The 11,075-nt window shown below is 33.2% G+C and overlaps 2 protein-coding genes across 6 annotated transcripts in view; one reads left to right on the top strand and one right to left on the bottom strand.

Moving 5' to 3' along the window:
• The window catches only part of LOC116349264 (teneurin-m), a 623,527-nt gene that overhangs the window by 483,146 nt on the left and 129,306 nt on the right, over positions 1 to 11,075 (bottom strand). The window lies entirely within an intron of this gene.
• On the top strand, positions 783 to 2,013 carry LOC116349360. 3 transcript variants are annotated; one of them, XM_031780762.1, is made up of 3 exons: positions 783 to 909; positions 1,062 to 1,247; positions 1,812 to 2,013. In XM_031780762.1, exons 1-3 carry the CDS (start codon positions 816 to 818, stop codon positions 1,892 to 1,894), a joined length of 363 nt encoding a protein of 120 aa, XP_031636622.1. In that variant the 5' UTR covers positions 783 to 815; the 3' UTR covers positions 1,895 to 2,013. The 3 variants fall into 3 exon arrangements, 2 of the variants coding, with proteins under 2 accessions (XP_031636622.1, XP_031636630.1); XR_004201903.1 differs by having other exon boundaries at positions 792 to 909; positions 1,034 to 1,276; XM_031780770.1 differs by having other exon boundaries at positions 792 to 909; positions 1,034 to 1,247.

Genomic DNA, 11,075 nt, shown 5'->3' with positions numbered 1-11,075 from the left:
AAAACATCAAACTTTACGAATATGACAATGGTTTACATCGGGCAACAGTATAAGTATCATTTTAAAAAAAATTATGGAGCAACCTACGTAAATAGAGCAATTCGAAAAAATATAACAAAAATTAGGAGCAATGCAAAAAAACTATGAAATAAAAAAAATAAGAAAAAAAGATGAAAGAAAAAAAATTGTTTTCACACGGAATCGAACCTGAGACTTTCAGTGTCATGCACCGTAAGCGTAACCACTGAACCAATGCAATGCTTAAAATTTTGAGGCACCAAATGGATAACTTGAAACTCATGGAATTCATAATTTGTATATACGCAATTAGATGAACTAATACAAATGAAAACAAACATCAACATACAAATAAGCTACAGAAAATGCTGCTTTAGTGTTTGTATTTTTGTATGTATTTTTGGAACATTGTTTTGTCAACGACTATACGTTTTACATAAATTTCGCTAATAAAATGAAAATAATGGATAATATTTCAATTGGTGTAATTAAAGCCAAAAAGAAAAGACAAGAATGTTCAAACTTTTGTTATCAAGATTTTTTTTCCTCTTCAAATAAATCGAATCGAAAAAAACATGTGAAATTCTGTGAATTTTTTTCCTTGATTATCAATTTGAGTTCAAATTTCATCTCACATTGATTAGCCCATACAAACAAACAATATTTAAAGATTTTTTTCAAAACGCTTGCTATGCCCGTTCAGTTTCGCATGGTAATCGAGTTCAATTTTCGGATGATAAGCATGTGAATGACGATATGGACCTTTGAAAAATGGTATACAAATTTGGTGCTCTTGTATGGAAGTCATACAGTATCGAGGTTGTCATTTAGTCGAAAACACAATTCTTTGTTCCGTCAAGCAAATTAAATACTTCAATCAAAATGTACCAGGTACGTGTTACGAATCGACAAAGATTCAAATAAAAAAATATCAAATTTGTATATTTTCACTGATTAATTTATTTCTTGGAATATTCATTTGATAATTTTCGTTTCAATTTTTTCTTCTTGACAGACAATTTTTCCTTATTCATTTTTTTTAGTCTTCGTGGCACTGGCAATTACGAGCCAACAATTTGTTAGTGCTGCTCCAGTCAGCAGTGCTTATTTTTCTGACGGTACAGTATTAACTGGACCAATTAATATGAGTGGATATGGTAAAAGCAATGTAGAAAATAATATCGATGTACGCGTTGGAGTCACTGGATCATTTGATTTTAGTACAAATGGTAATTTACAACTATCATAACAAAACAACGTACGTTTAATTCACGATAGAAGGATTCACCCGAAAAATCAAATGGGCTAAAACAATAAAAGTTATTAATCAAACCAATAAATAAAGTTATTAATAAAAGTTATTGTGATAATGATGAATCACTTCTATTGTTTTAATAGAAATGATTGATCATAAATAAAATAATTTTACTTCTTGACGACTATAAGACATAAACGAATAGGGATTGATCATTATAGCAATAACTTCTATTGGTTTAGCCCATTTAGCTGGCCAACGTACTGTCAGCTCAGATGACCAGTTAGTTCAATATATTGTATGTTCCAATTATTTTGAATGATCAATACTTTTTTTGTATTATTATCGTTCTTAATATTTCAATTCTTATTTGCGATCATGCATGAGATGCAAGTGTGCCGTTTGAGAGTTAAACGCACTCTGCTGAGTTATGACAAATGCAGGGTTAGACAAACTCTCAGTCAAAAACTGCCGGCTCACTCGTTATATGAAAAACTGACATCGTTCTTTAAATTCTTCACATTTACTTTTCGTTTAGTGACATGGATCTTCAATGGAATTTGTGATACTTTTTCGAGATATATCGGATGGGGATGGATGGAGTTCCTGAAAGTAAATTAAACTTTTGTGCTTTCTTTGATAGCAATTGAATAGACTTAAATTTTTCTCATTAGATTTTATTCGACCCAAATGTTGTAAAAAATGTTCAATTAAATAATAAACTGTATTGCCATAAATTACAACTTTTTTAAAATTTCTTATATAAAAATTATATAGATATAGAAAAACCAAATCCATATTTGTGTTAATTTTTCCAGTATTCTGACCACGATAAAAAAATCTACAGCAATTCATATCATCTATGATGCAAATAACGTTGTTCAATGAACAATGTTCATAGATACAAATAACGTACAGAGAAACATTTTATTAATAAAGAGAACTATAATCCAAATAATTTAACAATCTAGAATAAAAAATCTTGAATTCAACCAATTAAAACAAAGAAAAAAGAACTGAAAAAAATATTCAACTTTTCGTTGTCAAGTATTTTGTCCTCTTCAATTATATTGAATGAAAACAATATGATTTTGTGAAATTCTTTTGGAAATTGCTTCGATTGGTGATGTTTCACATTACCATTCATTATTAATTTGCAATGTGGATCGGTTGGGTTTATCAACAATATATACGCCAGAGCGGCATGTGTCAAAGACAATCAAAGCTGCAAATCAAAATCATAGATAATTAAATCAAAATAAATATTAACGTGAGTGTTGCTCCATTCTAGGCAGCCGCCCTATGTGTGTGTGTGTTTGTGTCATTTGTAACTTTTCGATTCAGATGGTTCCATTTCATGAATATTCATTGATGTCTAGTACACATAAAAACCAAATACAAAATCCAATGTGAAACTGTGAATGTAATAATTTTAATTGTGGTAAACGTCGTGATAATTAAACGCTGACAGAGCGGCTGCCATCTGAAAAAAGTCAACAAAAACATAAGCAGATTTACAGACTGTGCGCAAATATTTGAACATGAATCACAACCACCACCATCACCATCATTATGCATACATAACGAGACGGCAATTTTGATATTTGGACATATTTTTTTTTAGCATGAATCAATGTTTTCCGGGTACGAAGCCAAAAACTATCGTCAACACATGCATACGCCAGCTCACATATTAACCATTTCGAACGATAATAATTATAGATAAACAACACTGGAAAAACACACATGAAAATGATGGACATTTGCATTTGATGTAATGAGGGTAAATCATTTTGAAAATATATTACACACACATACAGATGCCACAGCGACTGTTGTTTTTTATTTAAATTAGCTTGCGCGCATGCATTCTAATACGGTTGATGAATGGGTTAGCGAATGAATGAATGACCCATGAAATTTAATCAAGTACTTCAACCAGTTATATACATTTTTTTTCGCTCATCAAATATTTCGCCTGAAAGTACGTGATTTTTTGATTTGTTATTTAATTATTATCATTATAAAATTTAAATTTTGGAATTTATCAAGCAAAAAAAATCGCATTTAAATATTTTGAATGAGAGATTCGGTTTTTTATTTGAGTTTTTCTTGGAAAACTCTCTGCATTCGTCATATCGCGCAGAAGAATAACCAAATAAAATTCCATTGACATTTGAAAAACAAACAACTCAAATATTTGCTCAAGACGAACGAAATCTTTGTGTGACGGTTTTTTCTTTGGAATAAGATTTCATTCACCATATGTACCGTATGGATCATATGTACATGTTACAGTTCGAATTGATGCACGACTTAACTGTGTGAACATTGTCAATTTTGAGTTGTTGTTATTTATGCAGCGCGCTGCTTTCGCTCGTATGACAAAATGTATCGATGCGTATTTTGCGGCATCGCTTGTTTTGCTCTCTCGGTAGAAGATGTGAATTCGCAAATGCTTTGTATAACTATAGCACTCATGGGACACGTTTGTTATACGTCAGAGATTTTTGTATTAAATTATAATATAAATTTTAAGCACACATCATGCTATAAAGTACTTAGGACGACAACGACAACAGAGCAAACGGTGAGCAACTGAACATCTTGTGTGTATTAGCCCGAGAAGAGTTACGCAGCGAGAGAGAGAAAGAGATTTATTGAATGTGATGCATATGTCTATATGTATGTTATCGCTGTGCTAAATGTCAGACATTATATTCGAATCGAAATTCAAATCCCAATGTTGCGAAAATCATATTAAAACGTTTTTGGTTTCTTTCCCCGAAAATTCGAAGACGATATGTCTCTTGTATTGAGTTTCTTTCTCTTTCGTCTTCAAATGATTTGCCGTTTATTTCGTGTAATTTTGTCAAACGTTTGGTGTGCATGCTAAAGAAAGCACGCATTGTGTTGCCGATTAGACGAATTTATTACAGTCTCGAACATACGACACTGACATAACACACAATGAATTCGGAGAAATCGAACAATTCTTTGATTTATATTTAACACAATTAGTTGACTTGGACGATTTTGAGGTTTTTTTCATTTATTTCAACAATTTCCATTGTCAACCAAATTTTGAATTATGCCTCCCCTTTGAAATAAAACCGATTGATTGATTGCATAAAATGTAATCCAATGTGTGAAAACGTCGTGTTGGGTAAGCAATTAAGTTGGAAACGGCTTGACTGTGAACTTCACAGTGTGAAGTGGTCGACTGAATTTTATATTTCACTGTTTTTTTCTTTCTGCGATTTCAATTGACAATGATTGCTTTTTTTTATTATTTATCTAAAATAAATGAAATGCATTCGATCGATCACGAATAAATGACTTGAAGTTTGAATTTTTTACGGAAATTGCCCATTCCATTGGCTAAAACGGCAACTGAAAGAAATTGAGAATGTAAAAAAAAGGAAAATCGTCAATAAATTGCTTTTCTTTTGATCAAAAACGCGTAACACACACGTACGCCCAGAAATTGTATGTGTGTGTGTGTGTGAAAAAAGGGCTGATGAGGCCCAGCATTTCAAATGCCTATAAAAAAAAGTTGATGATCTCGATTGATGGCGATTTTATCATATTATCTAGCTGGAAAATGCTGTCTTTGTTGACAAAAGGCCTTGCCTCTTCATTGAGCGACCGCTTTTCAACGCAACCGATACACATAGAATATATATTAAATCACATTGACTTCTTTCTTATTCGGCTTTCGATTCTTTTTTTTTATATTCATTCAATTCCAGTGTTTCGCATCTCTTTTCTTTGCTGTGTGTTTGTCAAACAATTTTCCTTTTTAAATCTTATTTCATGTATGAAAATCGACTCAACGGTCTGAACAAAAATGCAATTCTTCCGGTTGAATTTGAAAAAAAAAAAAAATCGGGGCTTACTTGAGCTTCTTCGTCGTTGTCCTTTCGTTTCGTTTTCAATGTATGCCATTTGGGGCCACTAACAACACACAACATCATTATCATTGTTTACGTTGTATTTTTCCACGTGGAAATTGGATGGGGACGATGAATATTTCCCTTTCATTCGTTACTATGTCTCTTTTACTTTCGTTCATTTGTCTGGCCGACAACAGGCAGTTATCGGTTCCCGTATAGTGAACGCACCGAAAAAACACATGCATACATACGCAGGTAGAGAGAAATGGTTATTCAATGACAATAATGTTAATCTTAAATCGTAAATCCTTTGAGTACGACAAATTTTCAATTTTGTTGGAAACGATAAAGAAAAATGGTTCTTCCGACCACATTCTTATGCCACTATACACCGCTCATTCTTTACAACATACACGGGGGCCGAGCATTTCAAATAATTTTTTTTTCCCTCTCAGAAAAACGATGAAACACATCAATGTTGTCACTAACATTGATGTGCACGTATATCAATCCGTACACAAAGGACGAAAGGATGTTGATCGTATTATTGTATATGCTATTATTTTTTCTTCTTCTTTTTCAACTTTTTGGATGTTGCTTCGCATTCGATTATTTTTCCTTTCGTCGAACTGAAAGTGCTCAAAAGAAGAAGACAAATGAGCAAAAAAGTAGTTTAAAACAAATTACGGATTAACTTTTCTGAGTTCGAAATTGTATTAAAGACAAACAATGCGAAAAGGCAACACCGACACCACCATCATACTCCACAATTGTCTCGAAATATCCGTTTTATTCCTCCCGGCGGGGCTCATGTGTGTTACATGCTTATTTAGAATGGTTCACCTTAACAAAAGAAATGCTTGAAAAATTCCAAACTCTGGAGCATATCGAAAAGAGAGAGAGAGTCTGTTTCTCTCTCGCACACACACACAATCGACGAAATGACGATAATACAAATGAAAATAGATTTTTATGAAAGCATATCCACTTGAGTTTCTGTCTTTTTTTAATGCTTCCTTCTGGAAGAAGGTGTGTGTAAAAATTAATTATGGATTGTTGGAACGACCCCCCACCTCCTTGATTCGATAATGCAAATTTAGCATTGTGAACACATTTAAAATAGCTGGCGGATTTGCATTAAGGTGGTTTTGCCCAACAATGTTGAAACTTGAATTTTGAAATTTAGATTTTATTATTAGATTATACGTTTTGTATTCATGTCTATTTCCAATTCAGTTCATTCAAATTCAGTTATGTACCGGTCCGAACAATACCTTTTTATGTTTTGTGTGGTATTGGCCGCCGTAAATGCATGTTAACCATAAAGGCAAATGTCATCGAAATTCAATAATGTAATATTTGAAAATTGAAACGAATTTTCGGTGCTGGCAACGACCCCCATGCACAAACACACACACACACACACACACATACATCGAATGGGAAATACAAAGAGAGCCTAGACAAATGATCATCAGAGCCCTTGTCTCATTTTTTCTATCTCCATTTGTATACTTCTGTTCTTTTTTTTATTTCTGTTTCGTTTTGCCCTCGTAATGTTTGCAGGGCAACAGTAAAATGAGCTGCTTTTTTTCGGCGTACATGCGAAAACTTTACGCAAACATAAATCATTCTTGACTCTTTTGTAATATTTTGCTCTGCCGCACTTCGCCAAAGGTTACATTCATCTATTTTCGATCTCATGATTTGTTTCCTTTACTCACTCTACTTGTACTCCCGTTATTTGCAATCTCCCCGCGTTCGGTCCACCCGCACATCTTTCGTTGGTGTGTTTTTTTTTCGTCTTAGGCAAATTTATCGAAAGATTGAGACTAAAAATTGTTCGTCCAAAATCTGCATGCAAAGGGCCGCACTTTTTTGATGTATTCTTTTTTTCGTTTCTTTGCCATTTTTTTCTATTTTCCCCAAGTTGCTTTTGTCAATTTCGTGTTACGATGGAACAGTGTGCATAGGAAAAAAATCCAGGAAATATAAGTTCATTGTCAATTCAAGCGTAATAACGAATTGAATGGATCTCATATATAAACAACAATGCCGCCAATGATTTATATATCACGTGTGCGCGCAAAACCTCACCGTTGAAACACTTTAAAATGATATACGCATTATTTTCCTTTTTTTCGTCTTTTTTGACGTCGAATTGCAATCTAGAAACGATGAAAAGCAAATTGAAGGGGAGAAAAGTTGGCGAAATTAAAACTACTATACACAGAGATATCCAACATGAGACGTGAGCCTGATCTTGATTGCTCAATATATACATGATACAGTATAATCTTTTTTTGAGGTTTATTATATCATCACCGCTGTGTGACCATTAACATGCAGAAAACGTATGGCATTATGATTTTGAGTAGGCTTGCCATGGGTTAATACAAGCCCGTATGATGTTTTATGTAGATTAGCGGTAAGAAAGTGTCTCGATACGATGCCACGAAATTGAAATTATTCAAAATGCATTTGAATTACATCGGATTGAGATTTGTCCCTTTTAAGCTTTCACCGAATTAGAATAATGCATTTTATTTTGCAGTTTTTCTGGAAAAAAATATGTGAAGCCATTATTGTGATAATGTCAGAAAACCATAAACCGTTTGGCTTTGAGCACGTTCAATATCAATAATGAGAAATCATCGAATCAATTTATGCCTAAAAGTTATGTATTTAGACTCATTCTGAACATCATACGCTTAATTTCCCAATTAGAAATTCAACGTAATCTCGTAAAATTCAACAGCAAATGACTTTGAATGTATTCAAGTTGAACGATTCCATTCTTTGAACTCATAAATAATTCCCCATTCATTCACATAATATTTCACAATCGCTGATTTAAATCCATATTCATACACGAGTTTTGGTGTTGGAATTTGTATATGTATTACATATACAGCAGCATTGTAAAAGGTATGCTTTATCATTTTTGCTCTGATTTATTGAATGTTGAATGTCGAATATTTGATGGATGAAGAACTGCTAGCCAAGCAAATTATTATTTGATTCCATGACTACAACGTGAAAAAAAGCATTCCATCGAACAATTTATAATAGTGGATCGCAATAAAATAAATTCTGATAAATTTTCCGAAATTAGTAGAAAAAAACAACAATAATTTTTACATTATTTTTATATAAATTGATATTTTTATTTTCATGTGCAGCGGTTTCATGAACTGGGCTCCGTACCATCCAATGTTGGTAAACCATCTTTGTGAAAATGTAAATCGACTTCTTCAAGTGATCCACTCAAGCCTTTTGATGATGCTTTAACAAATTGTTGGCTTAGAAATGCCATTAAAATGCACATTAAAACAAAGAAAAATCCCTGCGGAGACAAAAATAATGAAACTTAAAACTATTCTGTAATCAATGAAAGAAATTAAGCTAATTTGAACTATTTCCACATTTAAAATGTCACATTCCTGGCTCCTAACACTTTATCGTACCTTGAACATTTTGATGAAGGTTTTTAATTAACTTGAAAAATAAACAACGATGTTTTCGGCCAAGTGGTCCGCTCGATACTGTTTGATTTCTAAACAAAAACAGACGATCGTCTTTAAATGCATGTTTTTTTGAAATACAACATTTTTTAAAAAGGTTAAAAAAATTGAATTTTTTATAATTCAATTAACTTCCCTTGTGGAAAATTACTGACTGAGATTGAAATTGTTTTAAGTTGGTTTGGCTGATTTTTCAGTCAAAAATATAATTTAATTCAACTTCAATCAGTCATCTGTTAAAAATGAGATATATAGACGACTAAAGTCGACTGGGTAGACGACCTCAGTTAACAAAATCCAATTTCAGTCGATTTCAGCTTTCACCAGTCAGTCAGTCACTTTTTTTTCACACGGGTTTACGCTACGACTTCAGATAAAACTCTATTTTTCGCGAATATTCCATTTCAGACAAAAGAAATAGTAAAATTATGTAAACTGGAATTTTTATTCAGGAACAAAGTGAATTTAACTTCTTGCGTCATTCTGTTTATGCTGTATTAGAACAAAATTTTTGTTGTAGCCTTCGGATGTTGCCTCTTTCTAAAAATCATATTACGTTTTTGTATTCTGTTTTGTTGTTTAAATAAAAATTCCAGTTTTGTATGTTAATCAGTTGATACATCTCTTCCTATGATGTGCTAATATAATTTCACTATCTCTTCTGTCTGAAATGGAATATTCGCGAAAAATAAAGTTTTATCTGATATTGAACTGAAATCGAAAAAAAAAATGAATAAATCTTAAATGGTTAACACACACAACATTTATTGAATTATAATAATCACAAGCCCATTAAACTGTGTCGCGCTATTTCATTTTATTTTGTGGCCTTACTTTGGGAATGTGATTACCAATAAAATTGTTGGTTCTATTCAGAATTATGTTTATTCGTTTGAGCCTCTCATTTGAGCGGCATTCGAATTGATATCAGTCCTTCTGAATGCCGGATCTAATCCCACAGAGTCACTCTATTTTAACCTCGCATAGAGGTTTTTTTTCATTCCGATCATTTTTAGTCTGATTTATACGAATGTCGAATATTTGATGGATGAAGGAGTGCTGGCCAAGCAAATTATTATTCGATTCCATGAGTAAAAAGAACATTCCATTGGAACGATTTATAATGCTGGATTGCAAAAAAAAAACCATTTAAATGCATTCAACAATAACATAAATTCCAATTACAATAAATTCTGATAAAGTTTTTCGTAATTCGGTATTTTGGTGATCTCATCCGTTCACAATTAGTCAAGCTCATAATTCATTCATCGAAAATCGATCGACCGTATAAAAATGCGGCGGTGGATGCAGAAAAAAAAAAACATACTGAGCATATGAAAATTGCATTTGGAAAATCGCATTTGAACGTTTGGAGGGTGAACGAAGACAATGTAGTGAAATCACAGAGATTTAGTTTGGCGATTGGAGCAAGTGAGAAAGCGCTTAGGTGGCTGTCTCTCTCTCTCTCGCCATTTCTCTCTCTTTTTGTCGATCTATCGATGTGCGGCTTTATCGCATCCAACAAAATGGGTTTATGCACAAACATTTTCCAAATCCACTTAAAGTTCAAATACTTAAACTATAACAATAATAATAAATTTGAAGTAGTGCATAAAATACGAACGTCGGCAGAAGCGATAAAAATGAGCACGCGGGTGCACGCGAATTTATTGGAATTGAAACAGGCGAATATATGCATAAAAATTATGAAGTAATTGCAATAACTTTTTTTGGTTTATAGAGAGGAAAAAAAAATGAGTGGCGGGTGCGATAGCTAGCGCTGGCTTTACATACCGTCACATTGTGCTGTTGCAATTGAAGAGGGACAGAGAAATAGAGCAAAAGTTAGAGAGAAAAGGAGCCCCCATTGCATTAGCGGGAATATGAGAAGAAAAAGAAAGTGGGAGCAGCTATAACAACAATATCGGCATCAGCATCAACAATCAGGCAATCTACAGTGTAATAAAATGGTGAACGGGATCGATGAATGCCTGACTGAGCGGCTAAATGAACAGTGAAAAATCAGAACGTCAACCACCAGTTCCAATGCATATAAACGCGACGACGATAGAGAAATTTAGTAATAAAAATAAAACAAATCCTTGGCTGAACAAAAAAATATATATATTCCAACGCGTTGGCGATGTACTTCTGTGTGAATGGCAAGCCAGTGATTGGTTTTTGAAGCGCGTATGAGACACAAGCGATGCGATTCTTTCTCTTTCTCTCACTCACACACGCACACAAACACTCGATTTCTGGGTCTTATGTGCACATGCAATGTATAGTTGTGATTGCGCCATTGGCATTTTAAATGCACGCAAATAAAATTGATAAAACGAAATTTGCGAGACACCAAAGAGAGAGGGCGAGAAAGAGAGA

The sequence above is a fragment of the Contarinia nasturtii genome, unplaced genomic scaffold (genome assembly GCF_009176525.2).
Source record: "Contarinia nasturtii isolate CC-2019 unplaced genomic scaffold, AAFC_CNas_1.1 Cnas_scaffold_129, whole genome shotgun sequence".
NCBI classification, from domain to species: domain Eukaryota; kingdom Metazoa; phylum Arthropoda; class Insecta; order Diptera; family Cecidomyiidae; genus Contarinia; species Contarinia nasturtii.
Note: the sequence above shows the minus strand (reverse complement) of the source record. Positions and strands in the feature narration are given on the sequence as shown.

What these genes read in the sequence shown, in the direction of transcription:
- LOC116349360 (XM_031780762.1), top strand. Translation starts at nt 816, where the DNA reads ATGGAAGTCATACAGTATCGAGGTTGTCATTTAGTCGAAAACACAATT. An exon ending in CTTCAATCAAAATGTACCAG is followed by an intron (nt 910 to 1,061) that starts GTACGTGTTACG and finishes CATTTTTTTTAG; the next exon opens with TCTTCGTGGCACTGGCAATT. An exon ending in ATTTGATTTTAGTACAAATG is followed by an intron (nt 1,248 to 1,811) that starts GTAATTTACAAC and finishes CTTTTCGTTTAG; the next exon opens with TGACATGGATCTTCAATGGA.